This window comes from Petaurus breviceps, unplaced genomic scaffold, assembly GCF_028583685.1.
Source record: "Petaurus breviceps papuanus isolate PSGF00001 unplaced genomic scaffold, PetGlider_PUasm1.0 79, whole genome shotgun sequence".
NCBI classification, from domain to species: Eukaryota; Metazoa; Chordata; class Mammalia; order Diprotodontia; family Petauridae; genus Petaurus; species Petaurus breviceps.
The window spans coordinates 24,262,420-24,288,411 of NW_027186523.1; the positions used below are offsets into that span (position 1 = coordinate 24,262,420).

The window sequence follows — 25,992 nt, forward strand, 5'->3', positions numbered from 1 at the left end:
AAAAAGACCGGGAGGACACAGTAAACTGAAATATCAATAATCAATGAAGAACATTTAAGTTATACTATGTATCTAGCAGTGTGGTCTGGTTGTTGAAAAAGGTATTCTTAAACTATAATTAATAAATGATAGGATCTAACAAATGAGCAGACCACATCTTGAATATAGTGTTAAATTCTTGGATACCTTTTTTTTTAAATTTTACAAGAAACACAGGGGCAGCTGGGTGATGCAGTGAATAGAGCCTGCCCCTGGAGTTGGGAGGACCTGAGTTCAAATTTGGCCTCAGAAATTTAACACTATCCATGTGACCTTGGGCAAGTCACTTAACCCCAATTGCCCCGCCAAAAAGCAAGACAAACACACACAAAAAACCAAACCAAAACAACAAGAAACACAGACTAGCCAGAGCAAGTCCAGAGGAGGTTAATGTCATATTAGGAGAGAGTTGGTTAGTCTAGGGTATGAAATACTAGAGGGAATGGGGGATAGGAGACAGATTAGATTTATTTTATTTGTTCCCAGAGGCTTAATTATGAAAAATTTGTAGAGGTTTTAGGGAGGCATATTTCAAATTCCTAATAATTATATTCCCCCAAATAAATGGGTTGCCTCTGGGGTGGCTAGATGGCACAGTAAATAGAGCACCAGCCCTGGAGTCAGCAGGACCTGAGTTCAAATGTGGCCTCAGAGATTTAGCACAAAAGCTAGCTGTGTGACCCTGGGCAAGTCACTTAACCCCAATTGCCCTCCAAAAAGCAATGAATGAATGAATGAATCAATAAATAAATAAATAAATGGGCTGCCTCATAAGTGAGTACCTGGTAAATGAAACTGGCAAAACAAAAGCTAGATTAACCTTTGTTGACAATGTTATAAAGAGTACCTATTCTTGGTTCAGGTGTAGTAGGTACATGAAGAGTTGGGTTTAAGACAAACTTCCCATTCTAAAATTCTATAATTGCAAATATTTATGGAAGTCACTATAAGGCATTGTAAAAGATACTAAAATGTATGAGTAAAAGTTGTGTAGTGTTTTTATGTGTTGTTCCTCCCTACACGATGTACATTTCTTCATATTTGACAACTTTCCTCATCAAGATGTTTAAAAGTCCTGTAGTTCATATTGCTGGTTTGACACTGTCTTGACATCACCTTCTTTCCCTGTAGGGTTTCCTATAATGGTTATCACCCCCTTTCCTTGCAATAGTAAGCTTTCCTTATTCCCTCTAAATGGAATTTATTTCTGCTTCTGAATTTGCGGAATATTTTGGTTGCACATCTTATTCTACTTAGCATACTCTACTCTGTATATATTTATTGGTATACATACATATTTTACTAGATTGTATCATCTTCTTGCGCAAAACTATAACTGATTTTATTGTTGTCTTCCCCACAGTGCCTAGCAAAGGTTTACCTTGGAAAAACACTAAAAATTTGTTGTTGAATGGGTCAGTGAAATACTAAAAAGCATGTAAGTGCTAAATAATGCTACTCCATGGTGGGTTACAAAAGGTGAACTAAGATATCTATTCTGAAACTTAAAGGATAATTTGCTAGTTTGCACCTAATTCCATATTTTTTCACAAAATAATGTACAGCTTGCTGTTAGAGCCAAATTGGGAATCTAGAGTCTTAGGTTTAGGTGCTCTATTTGATGAATCTTTTTTTTTTAATCATAAACAACTACGATTCCAAGTTGTCAGCATCTTCTCTTTGGGGGAAGAAATTTAACTTTTCTGAGGTTCAGTTGCCTCTCCTGAAAAATGAGGGATTGGGATTAGATTATCTGAAAGGTCATTTCAGCTCGCAATGTCCATTATTCTATTGAATTTACCTTTATGTAATTCTTAAAATAGCATTTAACTAATAACAACAATAATAACATAGCTGTTTTAGGTTTTATAAGAATTGTCCATTCAGTGTCTCATTTAATCCCCATAAAAACTCTATAAAGTAGCTAAAACAGGTATTATTATCACCATTTCATAATGGAAATTGAAGTTCAAAGTGCTAAGTGTCACATTTCCAGGAACTGGCAGAGACCAAATTTACATCTCACCTTTCTGGTTAACTTCTATTGACTCTGCCTCATGTTTGTATATTTCAGCAAATTCTGTTTGTATACTTGGGCACATTCACATGGGGAAATTATGTCCAAAAAAATACGTAGCAAATTATGGATGTTGTCTTAAGGTTTAGCTTTGGGAAAACAAATTGAAAAGGAAGTAATTCAGTAGTTCCAAATCCAATATTTTCAGTTACTTGAGGTTAATAGTAAATGGTACACTTCCTGCAGTTTTCTGTGGCTCTTTTCTTCCTTCCTTCCTTCCTTCCTTCCTTCCTTCCTTCCTTCCTTTCTCTTTCTTTCTTTCTTTCTTTCTTTCTTTCTTTCTTTCTTTCTTTCTTTCTTTCTGTCTGTCTGTCTGTCTGTCTTTCTTTCTTTCTTTCTCTTTCTTTCTTTCTTTCTTTCTTTCTTTCTTTCTTTCTTTCTTTCTTTCTTTCTTTCTTTCTTTCTTTCTTTCTTTCTTTCTTTCTTTCTAGCAACTGGGGTTAAGTAACTTGCTCAAGGTTACACAACCCATTTTTTCTGGGTGTGGTGCTAAGTATCTGAGCCTGGATTCAATCCCCCAGTCATCCCGACACTGGGGCCAGTGCTCTTACTCGCTGAGCCACCTGGCCGCCCCTATGTAGCTATTTTCTTAAGAAATTGTATGGCACTAGATTCTTTTATTATATCCTGTGGAAATTTGAAAAAAAAAGATATCTATTAAGATTAAAGAACAAGCAAAGAAATAAAAAAGTTTGAAAAACCATTAAAATAGATAAAAATGCAGTGTTCCAAGAAAATTAAAAAGATAATATCCTCCTGTAATAAGACTCCATTAGTAATGAAAAAGGTGTAGACATTTAAACTCTAAGTAAATCTGATACTTTTAAAATATGTGACATTGCCATTTTAGAAGTTTTTGTATATGCATATTTATTTAACACAGCTTACTTTTTATTCAGAAGATCTGACCCAGGGATTTACACAGTAAATTGGAGATTTATGATGTTGATTTTGATTGTTAAAATAATCCTCTGGGGCAGTTAGATGGTGCAGTGAATAGAACACCAGCCCTGGAGTCAGGAGGACATGAGTTCCAATCTGGCCTCAGACAGTTGACACTCCGTAGCTGTGGACCTTGGTCAAGTCACTTAACCCCAATTGCCCTGCCTTCTCCTCTCCCCCACAAAATAAAAATAAATAAAAGAAATATCATTAAAAATAATTCTTTAACTTTTTATGCTTTTAACATAGTTTAAATATGAGTGAGGAAGAATGAGATGGAATAGAAAGAATAGAATTTGTAGTTGGATAATCTTAGCTCAGACTCTGACCTTGGTCAAGTTTTTCATTTGCTTGGGGCCTCTATTTCCACATCTGGAAAATGAGAAGTTTGTAACTGGTCAGTCATTAATCAATAAGCCCTGTGTTCCAGAGCCTCAACTAAGTGCTGGGGATACAAAAACAAATAAACAAAAAAACAGAGAAACAATCCCTGTCTTCAAGGAGATCTCATTCTAATGGGGGAGTCCACAAGCAAATCACTCTGTTCAGACAAGCTATAAACAGGATTAACTGGAAATAATCAACAAAGAGAAAGTTCTAGAATTAAAAGAGATAAGGAAAGTTATCCTGTAGAAGATGATATTTTAGCTGAGACTTTAAGGGAATCAGGGAAGCCATGAGGCAAATGCGAGGGGAGAGAGCATTCCAGTAAAGGGGGTAGTCAGTGAAAATATAGAGTTGGGTGATACAGTATTCTATTTAAGGAATAGCAAGAAGCCTACTTGATCTATATCATAGAGTATTTAGAAGGAAATAAAATAGGCAAAGTGGCTAGAGTGCTGAGTCTGAAGTCAGACTCATTTTCCAGAGTTCAAATCCTCAGAGACCTACTGCTGTGTAACCACTGGGCAGGTCACTCAACCCTCTTTGCCTCAGTTCCTCACCTGTAAAATGAGCTGCATAAGAAAATGGAAAATTAGGTTATGAAGGATTTTAAAGCTAAGGAGAAGTAGATTTTATCCTGGATAAGGATAAAGATCCTGGATACTATAGGGGACCACTGGAGTTCATTGAATACAGGAGTGACAGTCAGACCATCATTTTAACAAATGAATTCATTTAACAAAATAACAAACTAACTTATACTCTTCAAAGTGGAATATAGATTTGAGTGGGGAGAAACTTGAGTTAAGACTAACTATTTGATTATTATTAACTGAAATAGTCCACATATTAGGTAATGAGAACCTGAGGTGTGGCAGTGCCAATGTTGGTGAAAAGAAAGGATTGTATACAAGAGATATTGTGCAGATAGAATAGATGAGACTTAGATATGGAAAGGGATGGAAATAGTTTAGGGAGTCAAAGATGATGCTGATGTTATTATAATATGTAAAATATAATAAGGATATTTGGAAGAGACGGGATTTAGATGTGAAGAGGAACATTATCAGTTGTGATCCCTAAGAAGTGGAAAGAGCCTCACTATACTCTGCCATCTCTCGTCTCCCTTGCTTCATATTTTCATGACTCAAGTTCTCATTCTTCCCATCTGTATTTTTCTGTTGTTACCTTGAGTCTTCTTTTTTTCATATTGTTATTTTCAGTCTTTAAAGCAGCCACATGATACAGTAGAAGGAGTCCTGGGTCTGGAGTCAGGAAGACTCATCTTCCTGAGTTCAAATCTGGCCTCAGACACTTTACTTAGCTGTATGACCCAAGGCATGTCACTTAATCATGTTAGCTTCAGTTTTCTCGTTTCTAAAATGAGCTGGAAAAGGAAATGGCAAACTACTTCAATATCTTTGCCAAGAAAACCTCAAATGGAGTCACTAAGAGTCAGACGTAGCTGAAACAACATAACAACACATTGAGTGTTTATTTTGTAAAATGAGGGGGATTGGGTTAAATGATCTTTAATCACACTACTATTCTGTTTCTCTCTCTTTCTAATCTGCTTATTGTAGTGATATATTATTGGTAGCTGTTAAATAGAATGACTACTACCTTAAGTATTCTATTTGATAAATCAGTTTTTTTTTTATCATAAACAACTATGCTTCCTAAGTTCTCAGCTTTTGAACTTTTAATGTTGAACTTTTAAATCACTTCTTTTGGACCCTGATTGAAATCATCATTTTATAACATAATTTTTGGTTCTAATTAATTCTCCAACTTTTTTGTTGTAATAAAATTGAGATATATATCTGATCAATTCACAAAATCAGAGATAGAATAATTTAAATTTCAAAAAGTTAAAGAAAACAATTTTCAGAGACTTACAAGGTCTAAACATTTTCATTTCCAATACCATAAATACTGCTGTGTGATGTATGTGAAAGACCAACATAAACAAAACTCTTTGGGTGGGTCCTTATTATTGAGAGTACAAAGGGGTGCTTAAGGCCAAAAAGATTGAGAACCAATGCTCTAAAGAATATTTTGATTTCTCATTTCAAACATAGATAGCCCTAGGATGGTATTCCCATTGTCTTTTCAGGCAGTTCTAAGAACTAAAAGTTTATCTTGAGGGATAGAGAGATTTTATATCTTTGGTTTGATTATATAAGGGCCTTTTCATTTTAGGAAGAGAGGACCATTATATTGGTTATGACACAAATTCTTTTCTTTTTGGAGAATTTTGCATATCATTAGAACCAGCAGTAGCTATGAAATCCTTCCTGACTGAAGCTATCTTTTATACTAAACCTTTATGGGGAAAATTATCTGTACTTATATATTTTAGATGTAATATTCCTCAGAAATCCCAGGAATTTTACAAGTGGCAGGGCAGGTTTTCTCAAGGAATTTTATTTATATATGTATAATATCTGAGAAAAAGAAAGTGCCAATCAAGAGAGTGGCTATATTTTCTCAGGTTTTAATCATTTCAGTGAGATAAAATTAAAATAGGTTGTAGAGATACCATGCTTGGCCGTATTCCATCCCCTTGCATTGAAAATATGGCCCTGATGTGATTCATTATGAACAAATAACTAAATGAAGAAAAGTTAACTTTTAAAATTCTTTAATAATCAATTTTAAATATTTTACAAAAGTTTTTGTGGTCATAAAAAAGACTATCTCTTGGGGGCCTTCTGGAGAATAAGAAAACAACGAGTCTCTCAGTCTGGCATCTGTAATACTTCAGTTTAGTGAGGAAGAAACTAGTTTTTTGCTTGACTGCCCAACTCAGAGCAAACTGAACACAGGGAAGAAAACTATGGACAAGAGGCCAATGAAGGGAAAATTTAAAGCTTGGTAATGTCATTGCTGAAATATTGAGTGCCATTTATGCATTTTAATTGAGTAGGAATTTAGGCTATACCCCTACTACTTGACTTTGCATAAATATCTTAAAATCCTAGTTTTATAATCATTGAGGCTTCTGTTTTTCACTAGTTCTATAGACATTAAATGCTGGGGGAAAAACATTTCTTTTAACAACTGGATGGTGTTTACTTTTCTAAGGCAATTATCATCCTCTGCTAGTCATTGATAAAGATATCTACCATGGAACAATCATGCAAGGTCATTCTCCTAAGTGATGATAATAATGTGTTGGTGCTTTTCATCTTCCGTCCTAAACTGTGATTCAGTCTCTCTCTCTTTCTCTCTCTCTCTCTCTCTCTCTCTCTCTCTCTCTCTCTCTCTCTCTCTCTCTCTCTCTCTCTCTCTCTCTCTCTCTCTCTCTCTCTTTTTCTACTAGTTAAGGAAATGGTAGCATCTGACCTTTTATGTAGAAGATATTTTCCCTCTACTGTTTCCTTGTTATTGCTTGTCATTTTAAACATTTTTTCAAGATGTTTTAAAGTGATTTTTTTCCCAGTAGGGGTCACCCATTTTATTCTAATTTACCTGTTTCTCTTAGAAAAATAGAAAATTCTTGAGAACTATGACCTATTTACACTAATATATTCAATTCTATGTATAAAGAAATACTCTATATGTATACAAATGCATGTATTGTGTATGACTATAAGCATAAATACACATACTGTATTGTTAGAGCTGTGTAAGCTTTAATTGGTTAACACCATATGCTAAGACTTTTGGAACTCCATGTATATACACAAATAGTACAATGAGTACTAGTATAGTATAACATGGATTAGAAGAGGCTAAAAGAAAGGATCTATGATAAAAATCCAATACATATGTACCTACACACATATGTGTATTTTCTGTAAAAACTAATCTCCCAATATTATGCATGTGTAGTAAGGCTGAATTCAAGGGAATTTGTTAATTGCTCTAGAAGTTTTGAAAGGCCTTTAGAATGAAGGAAAAAGTGACTTGTGCATTGAATGAGGCACCAGAAACTATTAAAACCTCCTAGACATCCAGAGAGATAACAGAATTGGGTGCAAGGTTAACGTTCAGGGTAACCTTTCCTTCTTTATGTACTTGCTTCATTATTATCCCATTGAGGATGATTGATTGATTCATGACCATTTCATACACACAGGCTTCACCCTTTGAATTTGCATTTAAAATGCACAGAAAAGACAAAGACGGATATATTGAGCTGGGAAATTAGACATGCACACAGATTCTGTTCACTGGAAGAAAGCATATACCACCAAAAATTTCTTTCAGGGAACTGTATGCAGCAAAGAATCACATACTATACAATCATGTGCCTTAGAGTACTATTTAACCCCAAGGATAGCTCAACCTGACTCAACCTTAAGAAAATACAGTAATGTGAGCTAAGCAATAGCAATAAGATAATAGAAAAATCACTTGAATAAATGGGAGCTGCAGCTAAGGAGCTGTGAGGAACAGAGTTATGAATTAGAGAAGTGAACCCAGACCTTTACCTTCCCTAGTACTATGAAGAATAGAAATGGTGAAGGTCCTAGGAAAGGGGTGAAGTCTCTACAACCCTAACCCTAATGCTAATGGGCTCATCCTCATGGTGATAACATTCTAGAGCACTGTATAGCTTCCTGGTAGGAGGTAGGATTAATCAAAAGGGAGGATTGTTTGATATTCACATACCCTACAGTGTCTTACTCCCTATAGTAGGACTTCAAATCAAGAGTAGTATTATAAATTTGGATCATCATGTAGATCCTTGGGGAAATTAAAGGCCACTGGACTTGGAATAGGAGATGACTTGACTTATGAACCATGATTTGAATGTTTTGTGAATTCAGCTAGGTATATAGTGGTTAAATCACCAAGATTAGAAGAATGAAGATCAGAGTTCAAATCTACCTCAGATACTAGTTGTGTGACACTGAGCCAGTCACTTAATAGTACTTCCTCTAAAATGGGTATAATGTAACTCAACTCCTCTATTAAAGGATAATTGTAAGAATCAAATTAAAAAATATGTACAAATTTTACAAGTGTTAAATAAATGTTATTTATAGATGTTGTTATTGGATTAAGCCTTCCCATCTTTAATAATTTTTAGAGTATTTCCATGAAAGCTCATGGCATTTTTTCTTTAGATAAATGTGAGTCAAATTGTTATCTTTACAAAGGAAAATTTGGGTGGAAGCATATGTCAAAAAGAGAGTTTGTGTGAAAAACTCCCTACTTCATAAACCTAGAGTTTTGATTCTGGAACATGGGTTACATTCATAAGACAAAGATGGAACAGGCATGATAAGGTGACAGTTCATCTTCAAAAGAGTTGAGTGACTTAGGGAACTGCCAGATAAATAGGAATCAATAGATTGATATGATCATAGAGAATCCTGCATTAACAAAGGCAGAAAGATGGAGGTGATCGTCCATCTGTACTCTGCACTAGTCAGACCACATATTAATAATGTGTTCAGTTTTAGGCACCATGTTTTTGAACAACATTTATAAGATATAGAACATCTAAAGTAAAGCTCCTAGGTTGAGCCTCAAAATCATACTACTTGAACATAAACTTTGTGTAGGACATGACAGATATCTATAAATGTTTGAATAGTTATAATTGGAATAAGGATTCTATTTGTTATACTTGGACCCAAGGAGAAGATATAAATTTCATCTAGATATGAGGAGAAGCTTCTTAACAGTTAAAGCTACCAAAAAATGCAATCAGCAGTTTCAGGAGATGTATCAGCAATGCCATATTCACAATGCCTATAGAGATTACAAATATGCTGATATAATTATCCATCACAAAATACATCATGTTTGCCATATGGGGAAATAAACTAGAAAATTTATTAAGATACCAAAAGACTGAGTCCCAAAACCAGAAAGTGAAAGCCATCAGAGTAGTTATGACATTGGCACAGGTAGATAAAGTAGAAAGCACCCACATTCTCAAGCCTTTAAAACAGAACAGGCTACCTCAGGCAAAGGTCCTCCTCTCCCCACTCACAGCAACCACCCAGCGCGCTCCCAGCAGCTCCGGCCCCTGGCAGTCCTCAGCAGGAGTCCTTAGCAGAAAGTCCTGCTCCCAGCAGCTCCGGCCCGTGGCCGTGCTCTCCAGGGGTGCTAACTCAACCGCCGTCAACCGCCAACTGCACTCCTGCTGAGGACTGCCTGTTTTTTTTTCCGCTTTCCGCTTTTTCTTGCTCTGCTATGTCAGCACGTCCATGGGGCATGGGAGATCTTTAAATCCCATAACCCTTACAGGAGACAAAATGGATTTTCCATTGGAGAGCCTTTAAGTAAAATTTAGATGACTACTGTCAAGTTTATTTTAATAGGGATTCTTCTTGGACTAGTGTGATTAGATGACCTCTGAGGCCCTTGGCAGCTCTAAGACAGTGTAGCTCACAACCTAAGTAAATTATATAATTTGTGTAAGAAAGATCAAGACCATGGTTTTCAGTCAATGTTAGAACTCATATCTTAGGACTTCTAGTCAGGTGCCCTTCCTACTACGTTTTCTACTATTAAGTGTTAAATGAATTTCATGTGTGTGTTTGGATTATCTCTACACATGGATTATAAAATCTTTAAGGGAAGATGCTATATTTTTAATTTACTTTTGTCATTGATTATGTTGCCTCAAAAATAATGGATTTTTACTAAATTCACTAAATAATGATAATACACAAGCCTATCATTCTCATGAATACAAGAGATACTAAATTAATTCAAAGCAGTAACTTATCCCTGAGGATGTCCACTTCATATGACTCTCCATGTTGATGCTGAACCATGAATAACAATCTCTTTTTAAAAATAAAATCCCTTGAGGAATTCCCTAACCACTTAACATTTGCGTGACTGAGACTATATCTTCTTAACTTGTTGATGGGAATGTCATACAGGACAGAATAAAAAGCTTGCTAAAGGCCAGTTAGATTATATCTATTGCTTTGTCCTTATCTTCATGGCCTTTTGCATTATCATTGCAGGAAATTAAATTGGCCTGTCATGATTTTCTCTTTACAAAACCACATTGATTTCTGCCTTCTGCCTTTCACTACCCATCACTACAGATCATTGCAGTTTATTGTTTGATGACTTATGTTAGCAGTTTCTCAAGATACTGAACTAAGTTGACTGGTCTTTGATGATATGAGTTGTCTTTCTTCACTCTAAAATAAGAAAAATGAAAAATGAAGGTTATACTATGGCACCATTTTGAAGGTTTTTTTCCCCTATGAATTATATTTGACTTTCCATTTCCCTTAAATATAATACTCCATTACTTTGGAATTTTGATGTTATTCCTCTAAATGGCAATTAAAATCCAGGATAATCAAATGACTCATAGTCCATTTTTTAAATACAAATACTTACAGACAACTCCACTATGACCAGCATTTACTTCTGTGTGAGTGTATATGTGTCTGTGTTTGGGGAAGAGGACAGTTACATATTAATATTGCAGAACACTGATTAGATTATGAACTCCTTGAAAGCAGAAACTGGATTGTTTTTATTTTTAACCATTTTTGTATCCTTACTATTTAGGAAGGTGCTTAGTAAATGCTTGTTGACATCTAATATTCTACCAGACTGATAGCCATAGGAATGTATTAGGGGTGCTTATACTTAACCACTCTTACTTAATCATCAGTAATAATTACTTGATTATAAATGGTTAAAGGGCAGAAACTGTGTTCTTTTTATCATTGTGTCCCTTATGAGCCCTACTGTGATCCCACCGCGTACAGTGACTGCTCAATCAGTTAGTTTATTCAAGAAAGAGGGGAAAACAAGTAAGGGATGTGTCACACATATGTCTTTAACCCTTAAATAACCTATGGATTATTTTAGGTGTATCATTTATGAATTGGTCTTATTGTATCTGTAAACTTGTCCACCCATTTATATGACTTGCCTTTTCTGAGTTTCCTTTAATTAGGAAATTCCTCATTGCCATAGACTGAGCACTCTCTCTGTCTTGTGTATAATCCTTACAACGCTTTGACAGTTACAGGTGACATATCATGAGTAACATCTCTTCACTTTTTCATTTGCCAGTGTATGTAGCTGAATCGCCAGTATAGAATGTTGGCTTAAGTAATTTTGGAAAGTAGAATTTAGCCTGAGGGTCATTTGTTTCTCATGTGATTACACCGCCATGTATTGCAGTTTATAATTACCTATTCTTCCAGTCCCCTTCAGTCTCTTCCTTATTGTTTAGTCTTCCTCTCCCTTTCCCTGTTTCAGTATTCATTAATTTTGTTATTTCAAAATATTCCTAATTAAAGTTTTATATATAGCAACTCATGTTCCTTAGGATAGCTGCAATATGCAAATATAAAAACCACTAGGATAGGAATATCTTCCCAAGAAAAGCTTCATAAACATTCAGGCTAACCATTGACTTATCAGATGGAAAAAAGGAGGTGGTGGAGCCCTGACCTCAGGCTTCGAGTACTATTGATGTTCTGCCATCTCTGACTCTTCATGACTCTGGGGATTTTTGGGCAAAGTTGCTTTTTGGCAAAAGTTGGCAAAGAGTGGTTTTCCATTTCTTTCTCCAGCTAATTTTACAAATGAAGAAAATAAAGCAAATGCAATTAGGTGACTTATCCATGTTCACATAGCTAGGAAATGTCTGTGGTCAGATTTGTACTCAGGAAGATTAGTTTTCCTGATTCCAAGCTCAGTACTCTATCCACTGTGCCACCCAGCTGCTCCTCACTAGGTTTCCTTCCACTTACTGATTGTATAGTCTTGGATAAATCATTCACTGTCTCTGAGACCTGATTCATCTATAAACTGGGGATAATAAGCACTATATTGCATGCCTCTAAGGATTGTCCAGAAGATTAAATGATATCATTATAAAGCATTTGGAAATCCTAGATTGGTTAATAAATATGAGATGCCATTATTACACTCATTTCAATACTTTTGTTAAAAAGGAATCTCTATTAGCTCATGTGTTTTTAGGCTCTGAACTATTCATTTAGCAGGATCTTATTACCTGAGAGCTTAAACTAAATATAGCATTCTAAATTTATTTTCGCCATTTCAAATTAATGCCTATTTTGAGTGATGAACTTGCTTTTTCACTAAAGTTTAAAATTCAGAATGGTTAACAACAATATTTAACATCTTGAATATTTAAGATGTATATATATATGTATATCTTTAATTTAAATATTATAAATATTGCCTTTTAAATATTATAAATATCACCTTTAAAAATGAAATCTACATAAACTTCACAGGATGATAACATTTTAATTTTGCAGATAATATAAAGATGCATATCCACACTCAAAGACATAAAAATGAGTATCATGCTTCAATTAGTTGAATTTGATGAAAATAGAGATAAATGGAGTAGAATGAGGAAACCAGATAAAGAATATAGAATTTGATTATTATAGTTATAGCTGTCAAATAAAAGAGGGAATTTTTTTAAATAGCAGTTATTTTTTTCTCCACTTCTCTGATCTATTCTCCTTTTCTTTTAAACTATAGACCAAAGGTTCTCAGACTATGACAGCTTCTGGCTCCCAGAAGAAAGTAAAGAGGACTCTACCAAATCCACCTCCTGAAGAAACTTCCTCAGGGACCCCATCAGCATACAGCACCATGGGTTCCGTGTCCCGAAGAAGAATCTGCAGAACTAATACCATGGCAAGAGCCAAAATCCTTCAGGATATAGATAGAGAACTTGACCTTGTGGAAAGGGAATCAGCAAAGCTCAGGAAGAAGCAAGCTGAACTGGATGAGGAAGAGAAAGAGATAGATGCAAAGTTACGGTACTTGGAAATGGGAATCAACAGAAGAAAAGAAGCCCTATTAAAGGAGAGAGAAAAGAGAGAGCGAGCCTATCTCCAGGGAGTAGCTGAGGACCGGGATTATATGTCAGATAGTGAAGTTAGTAGCACTAGGCCCACTCGGATAGAAAGTCAGCACGGTTTGGAAAGACCAAGGACTGCACCCCAAACTGAATTTAACCAATTTATGCCACCACAAACACAGCCAGAATCTCAGCTAGTTCCCCCGACAAGTCCTTATACCCAGTACCAGTTCTCCTCCCCTGCTCTTCCTACTCAAGCACCCACTCAGTATACCCAACAGTCTCCTTACCAGCAGCAACCTTTATACCATCAGCAGGTTTCCCCTTATCAGACCCAGCCTACCTTCCAAACCGTGGCGACAATGTCCTTCACTCCACAAACACAGCCTCCACCAACTCCACAGCCCTCATATCAACTCCCATCACAGATGATGGTGATACAGCAAAAGCCACGGCAGTCGACATTGTACTTGGAGCCTAAAATAACATCTAATTATGAGGTCATTCGCAACCAACCCCTGATGATAGCACCTGTTTCCACTGAGAATACTTATGCAGTTTCCCACCTTGGTAGTAAGTATAATAGTTTAGACTTAAGAATAGGTTTAGAGGAAAGAAGTAGCATAGTAGGCAGTCCAATTTCAAGCATATCGGCAGATTCTTTCTATGCAGATATAGAGCACCACACACCACGGAATTATCTCTTAATTGATGATATTGGTGAGCTTACTAAAGGAACAACAGCACTGAGCACTGCATTTAGCCTTCATGAGAAGGATTTGACAAAAACTGACCGCCTACTTCAAACAACAGAGACACGCAGAACCCAAGAAGTTACAGATTTTCTGGCACCTTTACAGACTTCTTCTAGACTGCATTCCTACGTGAAAGCAGATGAAGACCCAATGGACGATCCTTATGAGTTGAAACTTCTCAAACACCAGATCAAGCAGGAATTCCGTCGTGGTGCTGAAAGTTTAGATCATCTTGCTGGTCTTTCCCATTATTACCATGCAGATACTAGCTATAGGCATTTCCCCAAATCAGAGAAATATAGCATTAGTAGACTGACACTTGAAAAACAGGCAGCAAAACAACTTCCAGCAGCAATCCTTTATCAAAAGCAGGCAAAGCATAAAAAATCACTAATTGACCCCAAAATGTCAAAATTTTCACCAATTCAAGAAAGCAGAGACCTTGAACCTGATTATTCAAGTTATATGACTTCTAGCTCTCCATCAGTTGGAGGCATTTCCTCCAGGGCAAGACTTCTTCAGGATGATATTACATTTGGCCTTAGGAAAAATATCACAGACCAACAAAAATTCATAGGATCATCCCTCACTTCATCCCTTGGAACAGGCTTGGGCACCTTGGGTTCCACAATCCGGTCAGCATTACAGGATGAGGCAGACAAGCCTTACGGTAGTGGGACTAGATCAAGGCCTTCTTCTCGACCATCCTCTGTCTATGGACTTGATTTATCCATAAAGAGAGATTCATCAAGCTCTTCTTTAAGACTGAAGGCTCAAGAAGCTGAAGCATTAGATGTTTCTTTTAGTCATGTGACACCCTCTGGCAGAACTAAACCAACAAGTCTGCCTATTAGCCAGAGCAGAGGAAGAATACCAATTGTTGCTCAGAACTCAGAAGAAGAAAGTCCCTTGAGCCCTGTTGGCCAACCTATGGGAATGGCAAGAGCTGCAGCTGGACCACTGCCACCAATATCTGCTGATACCAGAGATCAATTTGGGTCAAGTCATTCATTGCCTGAGGTTCAGCAGCATATGAGAGAAGAGTCACGGACTCGAGGCTATGATCGGGATATAGCATTCATCATGGATGACTTCCAACATGCCATGTCAGACAGTGAAGGTAAACTAGGCCCCAAGCTGTTACATTCCTATCAAAACACAGATCCTCATTTCTCTGCATGTCTAATCGTCCTTCTCCAAGGACTTATTCTTCCTGTTTTCTTGGTGTGTTGTTTGTATATTTATTTTAATTTTATTTTTTGTAAAAGGAGAGTCTGTATCATGTGTAGATTTGAAAGCATGTTTTATTTTCATTCTTTTGTTGTTGTTGATGTTGATATTTCTCTTCCTGTTCTGGTTTCCCCTTGATTTCTTTGCATATGTTCTGTTATCCCCTTATCTAAAGTCATCATCAAATAGTTACTTTTAAATAAAACATGGCTGTCCCTTACAATCATAGATGGAACTTTAGTCCCTGAAATTAACTTCAACTTTTTTTTTCTAAAGATGACCATGATCAATTTCCTTCAGTTTGTTTTGTTAAATTAATAAGTCTTAGACCTAGTAGTCGGTCCCTGCTGAATTTTACGCTCTGCAGTTTTATTAGTTCCTATCTTGTCATTCAAAAAAACATATTTAAAGGTTAATAAGACTGAATCAATTAGTGATAATTTTACATTCCTTTTGAATTTAAATAGTTAGAATCATAGAACTTAGACGTGAAAGCAACTTCAGAATTCATAAGGTCTGGGGAATCATTTAATTATTGCTTTTAGAAAAATTTATATAATAATAAAATTTTATCTCTCTTGGTCTATAGAGGGCCACCAGATCAACCATTTTTATTTTATGGACCAGTCAGTAGAGTTACAGAGTCCATTTGACTGATTTTTTCCATTCATGTAATTGTTGTTTGAATGAATTGATAAAATCAGCTAGAGTTAATGGCATTATATGTCTACAGCTTTTAATATTTTTGCAGAATTTTTAAGTAAGCATTATTTTTAAATTGTTGTTAACTTAGAAGGTAAGATTATTCTTCAACAACCATTTAATATGAAGATAGCACTGTTATCAGAGTAACTTATTCATTTAAGGTAATTAATAAAATGAAGAATTATGAATAATGAATATAACATAGCATTTTATTAAGCTAAATAATACCCAAAGACTCTGTCTACTTGTCAACAAAATAGGTCAATGAAATACCAAAAATTCAGTCAGACATCTTGGAATGTTTTGTTTACATGATGTCAAACATGTAGATATTTCTAATATACAACTATGTGGCATTATTTATACAAAGCTTATGAAAGACTGAATTGTTGATTTTTCATGTGATAAGGAAGTATTAAGTATATGAAATGATTATTTGTTGTGGTTGTCTAAACTGTTAAAAGAGGTCATCAATCTGAGAGTAAACATTTTCAAAATAGATAAAATGTATTGATTACAACAATTCAAGAAACATGTAAGATTTAACATGAAATTTGTTTAAATTATAAAGTAGAACAAGTTAACGAAAATCACTTGGACATTCAATGAAACAGGGAAATTGTAAAAATAATAAATGCTTGCTATAACTTTTCATGTTGTGTTAATGTGTCATAAAATAAAAATGCATGTCTTTTACTCCTTGTAAATATAATTATCTCCATAGATAAATGTGCATGACATGAAATGGTATAAGTTTTCTTTCATGATTAATTTATACTTTCCAATTAGCAAAATATTTCTATTAATCAGTGTCTCGTTTTGCTTTTAAAAATATTAGCTACTGTATTGTAATATGAAATAGAAAACATTTTTCCTATTACCTCACAGAATTCATTTTTGTTTCACAATATGTGAAGCTACATTTTCCTTTCCAAATTACAACATCAGTATATTAAGGGCTTATCTACAGGTACTAAAAGAACCTATTGAAAAGTGGAAAATACAGTATTTGACCAAATCAAAGATTTGCTGTTAGTTCTTTTTTTGAACTCATTTTTTTGTAAAGCCTATATATGAAGATATACTCTTTAAAGTTGTTTTTTCGAGTTTCCAAGATTCTATATTCCTTGAATAAATTCTTAAAGTGGTTAATTCATATATGTTTTTTCTACATTGCATAATGCAATGGCTATGACCACCCTAACTTGAAAAGAGTCTTTCATTATGAAATATAAGGTAAGTAAAGGAGAAGGTCTTTAAACCAAGATCTTTTACACTATAATAAAGTTATATTACAGGATCACACAATTACTGCAGATTAATGCTGTTTTTAAAAGTGTAATAAAGTTTAGTGATGATGGGTGAAACACAAACTGTGTGCCTCATACAGTGCCCTAATATTGGAGTAGTCACATCTCATTACCAAGTTGACAGAGTTACATATCATTCCTTTCCATAAACCAGAATTGTTGTTAATGGAAATAATATGATCTTGGTTCATTTTACATGATGGTAAAGAGGCAAATTTTCTTTCTAATGAGTATAGTGCAGTCTGAGGGAAGAAAAATTGGTCCAAAAGTAAAAATAGTTTGGGGATGTTTTTGTTTTATGTATTTCATGAAATTGATAATTAAAATGTCAAATATCTATCACAGGCAAATTAATTTAAGATCACATATTAATTATTTTTGTCATTTAAAGAACACAAACCTTTTCAGATCTACTACATCACTAGGTTTCAGCTTTTGATGCATTCTGATTAGATGTATGTCATGCCTATAGTGATACTTCAAGTAAAACTATTTTTTTTCTTATCTAGGTTTCTATATTTCATTTTATTTTCTCTTTTTCTTTTATTATTGAAGTTCCTTTTGATTTATTTTTTACTAAATTTATCAAATCATCTAAACAGTCAGAAAATGTAAATGTGTAAGTTGTAGATTTAAGTGAGCCAAACAGAATTGGATAGGATCTGAAAATAAAGTTAATCTCTCTGACTTTGGTTCACCATTAGCAAGGGAGTATTCAAATATATTGGTTCATTTTCAAATGGAGCTATCATAAGGACTCAAGTGAAATTAAATCACTCTTTGTTTTATTTATTTTTTCCCATAACTTTATAGAGGCAACCTAGAAAACAAACTTATTTTTCCATAAATATATATATAAATATCATCAGAATTGTTCATCTTACAAATGAATTCAAGCCATGCTCAAAAATAGGCAATGGATTAATTTATTTCAATTGTTAAAAGTTTTTTTTTCTTGAGATGTTAGTAGTAGAAACAAAGAATAAAAGAGAGAAGAGCTTGTGCTGAGATAAGTTGGGAGGCAAATGGAGAAGATGATTTGGATAAACGAATAAATATTTTTGTAGCTTGTTTAATCCAACAATGGATCACTGGGTATAGTTTGTATTTTTTCTTCATAATTACATATCATAACAAATTTCTTTGTTTTAGTAAATTATTAGAGCTAAAATTGGTCCATCACAAGGCAAAGCATAGATTGTAAAAAATGTATTAGGGACTTCTAATGAGGACCATGGGGAGGGATAGGTTTCAATGTAATAAAATGTATTCTTATCATAATTAGAAGGATATTAAGTATCCTCTAAATGCTGCTACTGTTTCTCTCATGTATACATAAATATTTTTTGTTAAATTTTGTAATAATTCACCAATTAATTTATTCACTAATTTTTATTGAGTACCTGTTATATCCATGGCATTATGAGAAACAGTATAAGAAATACATAATAAATGTTTTCATCCTTCAAGGAATTTACAGTCTAGTCATAAAACTAAAGTAAGACACAAACATATCTATAAAACAAGAAAAAAATGTAACAAATAGTGGAATATTTAGGAGTTCAGAGCACCAAGAGGGTCATTCCACTTATGATCAAATGCTTCAAGATCATCAATCATAAGCTGGGCCTTAAAGGACAGGTAGGATATCAGACTGATATGAAAGGAAAGAATATTGTTGACTTTAGCAGCTATTATAACCAAAGAGGTGAAAATAGGAAATTTAAGGCATATATTATTACCAATGAGCATTTCATTTTGGTTACAGAATAAGCATATGGGATGGAGGAGTAATGGGAATTAAAATTGGTAAAAGAGGATTAAGGTTGTGGTAGATAATGTACATTCAAATGTTAGAGAAAGAGGGTGGGATTTTTATTGGTCAGCAATCTGAATCATTAAGAAAAACAGATGGAGAAAAATGGTAGTACAGTGTCCACGGACCCATGAGGTTAAAAAATGTCAGATAGCTAAGATGCTACTGCAGAGTCATAGAAGTCAAGGACTGAATAAACAAATAGGTCCCTGAATTTAGAAATTAGATAAGCATGTTTCCAAAAGTTATCAATTTAGAATATTCCATAAGTATTAAAGCAATTTAAAATGGATTTCCCATGTATGTATACATACATATGTGTGTGTATCTCTCTCAATGTATATGAACACACATATATACATTATGCTCAGGATGTTTTTATTCACATTTATGAAGATGAGGTAGGGAACACTTCCCCAAGGCCAGTAAGCACATAATTATGAACTGTGCATCAAGATAAGTATTTCAAACATACAGATATATAAGCTACTGAAAAAAAGTCCTCCTTTTCACTTATTCAAATAAAAATCCATTCCAATGTAAAATAAATTTTCTACTCAAAAGGGATATTTAAAAAAAATGTTAGACAACTTAAACTGGGGATATGACCTATTTAAAAGATGTAACATCTAAAATACGGGAGACAAAAGAGATCAATGCGACCTGAATTTGGAATACCTAAGAACATACCTAAGAGTTATCTTTATGAGAAATATTTATTGATTTCCTATTTGCCTCAGTAGCTTTAATTTTTAGGCAAATCCATTTTGTAGTAATTTTGCATTTTAGAAATTGAGAACAATAGCCTATTTTTTTTTTTTTTGGCTTCAGGCTTAGAATGTTTATAAAAACACAAGGAGGACCACTGTCTGAAGAATATAGATTCCCATTCTCTGTTGTGCAAAGAAATTAGAGAACAGGTATATCTAGTTGAGGATCCCTTTTATTCCATTTTGAGGACATGCACTAAAAAATGGAGCGAGGGCAGGATATTTGTGTTGAGAAACTGACTCTAATGTATAGAGTGACTTTGTTAGAAATGTTATGGCCTTAAGGGTAAAAAATTATTTCATGAAGTGTCAATACATTTCTATTTATTTGTTTTAAAATAGAGATATGTTGAAACAGGAAAACAAACACCCCACATTTACAAGAAGATAGACAAAATCTTGTGCCTACTATGTGTTTAACACTGTATAGTAACTATGAAGTATACCAAGTAAACACAAGATATGATCTTTGCCTGCAAGGAGTTTACAAACTCATAATGAAGGAATGACAGAAATCCATGAGACAAGAGAAAAAGTAGATCATAATAAATTCTCAAACTTCCTAATATGGATGATATATGATAAAGGAATATAGAGAAGCCAGGAAGAGACTAGTGTGGAATGGAATAACCAAGAAAAATGCTTCTTTTTCAAGGATGTACATGTGAAATAGTTCTTGTAATATTGGTAGGATATAAATATGCATAGATTTCAAGTCACCAATTCTGAAAAAGATAGGTCATTTCTAATTTAACCAAAAAAAAGAACAACATAAGTAAGATACATGGAATGCAATTCAGCATATCTGTAGGAAGCATTAAGGAGAATGGCCTTATTAGAGCTGAGGAGTGCTAAAAAATGAAGTTGAATGGATTAGACAAGATCCTAAAAGTCCTTGCAAGCCTTACCTAAAATTTTCAGATGATTTGATTTAAATTATAAATCCTTGATAAATGTGATGTTTTTAGGAAATGCAGTAGAGATGAGTTAAGAGTCAGAAAGGGTAAAGAGAAGGAGTGCCATGATAATCTAGAAGATCTGTAGTAATCCATATATGAGATGATAAAGACCTTGTTTGTGATGGTGGAAGTGAGAATGGGGAGAGAAGGATATGTCCAAAGGTTTTGAAATTAAGAAACAATGGGAATTTGTAGGTATAAATGTTTCAGTTGTTTGTTATCCATTCTGGTAATGAATGAGTTTAAGGGAGGAGGAAGTTGAGAATAATTTTATATAAGGAGATGATTGAACTGTGAAGGATAGGTGTCAGAAGTGTTGTCAGGCTGGATGTTGAAGTTGGTGAAGAAAATAACAGAATACAGGCAAGAGGGGGAAAAGTGTCACATATGTGTCAGCCTCTGAAATAGAAGATATTATGTTGTAGAGATTGGTACGTTAATGGATTACAACAAATTAAAATTAATGGAATTGCATCAAGAGTTAATGATGACTCAGTGGTCTTGAAAAACATAGGGGTGTATCAAATCATTTATAACATAAAAACCAAAGTCAGTAATTGGATATTATTTGTAAAATAGTAGTAGTAGTGTGGAGTAAGGCACAAAGCAATGCTTTCTTTCATTTTGGAATGACCTAATTTGAATGTAAAGTTTGACTGAGAAAGAGATGTTCATTTCATCATAGTATTACACTTGGAGGAAATCCAAATTTCATCCAAGAAGTAGAAGGAAATGAGGAATATTTGAGGGTAAAGAGAATTTTGGCCACAATCAAAGAGTATACTAATGGGACAAGATGCAGCAGAAAACAAAGAAATGAAGTAAATTGAGCTAAGATTTCAAAAGAAAGTAGAATTGATGGGGTCTTAAACTAGGAGGATGAGAACAGATTATAAAGAAATAGTCTTTATAGATATAGGAGATAGGGTGAACTTATGTTAATAGTAGCATGAGAGGGAGTGATGGAGGGACTCTTATTATTAGAGAAAATTAGAGTTTAGGCCACCCTGACATTCCAAATTGAATTCTGATGTGGTTGTGCTTTTGTAAAACTTCTTAGTTGCAGTTAGCTGTCATAGCTCAAGTTCAAGGAAGATTAAATCTCCTATGTAAAACTCGGGGAACTAAAGAACTCTAAAGGGAATGTCTTACTTATATATAAGAAGAATTACAGTACTAGATTACAATTGAAATGTTGAGGCAAGAGGTGTAGTCAATTTGAGATTCAGCGTAAAGGACATACTGTGAGAAACAATGCCCGAGGGTATGAAGAAAAGAGAAAAATAGAAATTCAAAGACTGAGGTTTTAAAGTATGTTCATGTTTGGGTGTGGCTTTTTAAAAAGGGGAACAAAAATAAGACACCAAAGAAATGACCACAGACCAGGAAAAGAATAAAATTATGTCACAAAAAGCAGATGAAAAACTTTGGTTTAAAATGTCAAATGTCACAGTAGAATGAGGAGAAAAGGAGCATTGTCAATTTTTAACTCAAGTATTGTGATATGCTAAACATTAGAGCAAAGATTCAGTTGATGTAAATACACAAAAAGAAAGTTTTCTGATGATTTACATGAGAATTTGCCTTTTCTATCCATTATTTACTTCTGTGGAAATAGCAAAATTAGAATTTTTGCCTCACTTTGGGCCCAAAAGACATGTTATTTTACTCCAAAGAAACAAAAGAGAATCACGTCAAAAGTCAAAATAATAATAAAAAATTGAAACACTACTATATAATTTCCTTTGATAAATGCTCTGCTTGTGAAAGTATCCAATGTATCATTGTAAATTGTTTTAGATTTATTTCCATATGCTATTTAAAGCAGTTCATTTCTTAAACCATTTCATGGATGTTTTTTTTAGGAATTTGATATTCTCCAAGTACTTTAATGCTTTAAGTAAAGATATAAGTTTTTATTTGTGTTAATTAAAAAAAATACTTATTTAATGTCTTTCATTTATTCCTTGAGCATCTGTTGAAAGGGCACTCACATTTCTGAGGGTAAAAAGAATAATTAAAGCAGGAATTTACTTTTACTAAATTGAAAAAAATTATAAAACATTTGATGAGACAAATAAGAGCTCTAAAGCAATTTTTTTGGATTAAGAAAAAAACATTTAAAAGTAGTTCATATAATCACGTTTCATTAAATGAAGTTGTTTTGAAGCTGTCTGCATTCTATATATTCAGTGTGTATAATAAAATTAATAAACAACTAAACAAAACACTTGCAAATTATAGATATATAAATCTTACCATTTTGAAAGCTAAAATATACTAAAATGAAAATGTTTCCATTGGAAATAATAACATGATATACAAAAATTATTTTTAAAAGCATCCCATGGATTAAAGGGTATGACTGATTTTTTCCTTAATGAACTAACCAGTTGTCCAAGTGAATTGATAAAACTCTTTTGGGGGCAGCAGATAGTTACTATATAGACTTTTGATTTCAAGACTGGGACCTCATAATGTAACAATTTTTATTTTGTTTTTCTCTCCCCATGGCTTGAGATTTTGGTTTTTGTTTTATTTTTTTTTTTCATTTTCATCAAACAATATTTAATTATCAGTTTGCATATCATTGTAAAAATTTCACCTTTTTTCCTTGGAGGACACTCCACCTCTGCAATGCAGTATAGAATTTTTCCTTATGTTCTTGATGGGTCTTCATAGGGGAACCAGTTAAACTTATCAGTCAATTTAGTAAAATGATTGGTTTGAATGTCTTTTTTAGCTATTGGCATTGATTAATATCTTATGAATTAATTGGCTCATTAATATCAAGCTAAAACAAAATAAAAGAGATAAAAATTTCATGGGATTCTCAGTGATTCAAGAACTGATCATTAAATTTATGAAAGAAAATAATAGAAAATTAATATCATTGGCCTGCTTTTTTCAGCTTTAGGGAAAGGTTTGTAGCTAAGAGCAAAGTAGAGACACTGTTAGTTGCTTAAAATTAAAAACATTTTAAAATTCATCTCCTTGACATTTTTGCCCCCCTGATACTTATAATTCTATATGAAAAGGTAAAAATTCACACACATATACAAAATAAACTAGAAATACAAAATTGAACCTCGTTGGGATGACAACCACCTAGTTTTCAAAGCAAAATAAGTTTTGTAGTTAGTATATTTTGTGCTAACAGTGTGATGCAAATATTGTTACCCATAGCATAGGAGAATGTAATATGTAATATTCATTGACAACATCTCAAGAACACTGCCTCACTAATATATCATTCATAGCTCAGAATAGCATGATGTGTTGATCTTACTATTTAGACTACATATGAGGAACTATTTTATACAGCTTTACACTGGCAGCATTAAAGTTATGATACAGAATAAACTAAATGTGGAAGGTTGCTACTATTTAATTTATTTGGAAGGCAGAGATATGTAATCAGGATAATTAGGGGGAATTTATTCAATCAGACCCCCATTCCACCTACATGAGCATCTTTTTTCCCCCTCTAAGGTTTTCAGTTTGCTCTGAAAGCATATATGTTTACCAAAATTATGCTATTTGTGTCTGTGAAAACCTGAAAATGAGCAATGTTTATAAGGGGGAAAAAGAGTTATACACAAAACAAAAATTTCATTTTATCACATTTACCAATAATTTAAAAGCACACAAAAATTGGTACTCTTAATTGGCATTATAAAGAAAAGCATAGAGAATATAACTAATTGAATTTATCTTTTATAAAATTCTAAAAAATGATTGAAGAGATGGTAATACAGGAAAAGAGAAGCAGTAGACTCCTTTTCCCCATTATAGGATTAGTGAGAATATTTTATTTATAATAAAGTTAACATAAAAACTTCTCTATGACATTTGAGAAGGCAAAATTAAGTTGTAAATATTTTATTTCATATTTTAATTTTCTACTTTGGATGTAGAAATGTCTAACAAATATTAAGACTACCCAAACCATCACTGCATTGAACTTGACACTTACAGTGTTCCCTAAGATTTTCTCCGTGTATGAAATTATTTGACAGGGACTTTTAATATAACATTATTCAACACTTGTGACATGGTCCTCTTGTATTATTCCATAGGTGTATACTATTTTAGTGGATTTTTTTTATTGGTGGTGGTATTTTTGAAAAGCTTGTCTTGCTCGCACTGAAAATTGTATTTCAACTGCATGAGTGACTTTTTAAAATGCATGTTTGTATTATGGGTCATCTTTTGCCCTGTCTTCTACTCTGTTCATCTTGGTTGGAACATTTGACATTTCCTTGGTTTCCAAAGCCTATCATCTACGTCGTGAGGAAACAGATTGGTTTGACAAACCCAGGGAAACTCGATTAGAAAATGGACATGGTCTTGATCGGAAACTGCCAGAAAGACTGATTCATTCAAGACCACTCAGCCAGCATCAAGAACAAGTAAGTACTTCATCAAATTATCACTTTTAAATCATTTTGAACATCTAATTCTAACCTAAATGGTCTCAGTCATGTGACTCTGCCAAAATTAAAATAATCTGGTTGCAATTGATAATGATAATTGCATCATAATACATTGCATGACAATGACATGTACATAATATAATAGATTTAATAAGTAAACATCATTCTAGAATTCCAAACCAGATTATTTCCTTGAGGTAACTTTTTTTTGGAGGGGGGAAAGCAAGGCAATTGGGGTTAAGTGACTTGCCCAAGGTCACACAGCTAGGAAGTATGTCAACTATCCAAAGTTGGATTTGAACTCAGGTCCTCCTGACTCCAGGGTTGGTATTCTCTTCACTGTGCCACCTAACTGCCCCTGGGGTAACTTGCTTTTCATGAATTAAAAAAAAAGTTTTCCTTGATTTATTGCTTACCTTGAAAATGGGCCCCTGCATATCCTATCCAATTCTAATTTTAAGTCAACATGAGCTCCAAATTAAGATTGATTTCAGACAGATGAAGAAAAACAAGAATGTGATAGTTAAAAGCTCAATTCTTTCATGTTTTGTCATTATTTCTTTGATCACAATCCATTTTAACATTCATTACAAGAAGTGTAAAACAAAGATGTCTAAATCCATCATTTTTATTCATTCTCCCACTTTTTCTTTACCACTGTGTTATTTATTCTTTAATATTGTTCAATCATATCCAACTCTTTGTGATCTTTTCCTAATTTTTTTTGTTCATAAGCTATGCAGTATCTAAGTTCTGGACCTTATTTCTTCCTT

General features: G+C 33.8%; 1 protein-coding gene across 1 annotated transcript in view; it reads left to right on the forward strand.

Moving 5' to 3' along the window:
• The window catches only part of LOC138175872 (protein piccolo-like), a 591,842-nt gene that overhangs the window by 339,850 nt on the left and 226,000 nt on the right, over window positions 1-25,992 (forward strand). Inside the window, exons 7-8 of the mRNA XM_069106506.1 lie at window positions 12,914-15,113; window positions 25,059-25,195. Of these exons, the coding sequence (XP_068962607.1) occupies window positions 12,914-15,113; window positions 25,059-25,195 (2,337 nt within the window). The remainder of the gene's footprint in view (window positions 1-12,913; window positions 15,114-25,058; window positions 25,196-25,992) is intronic.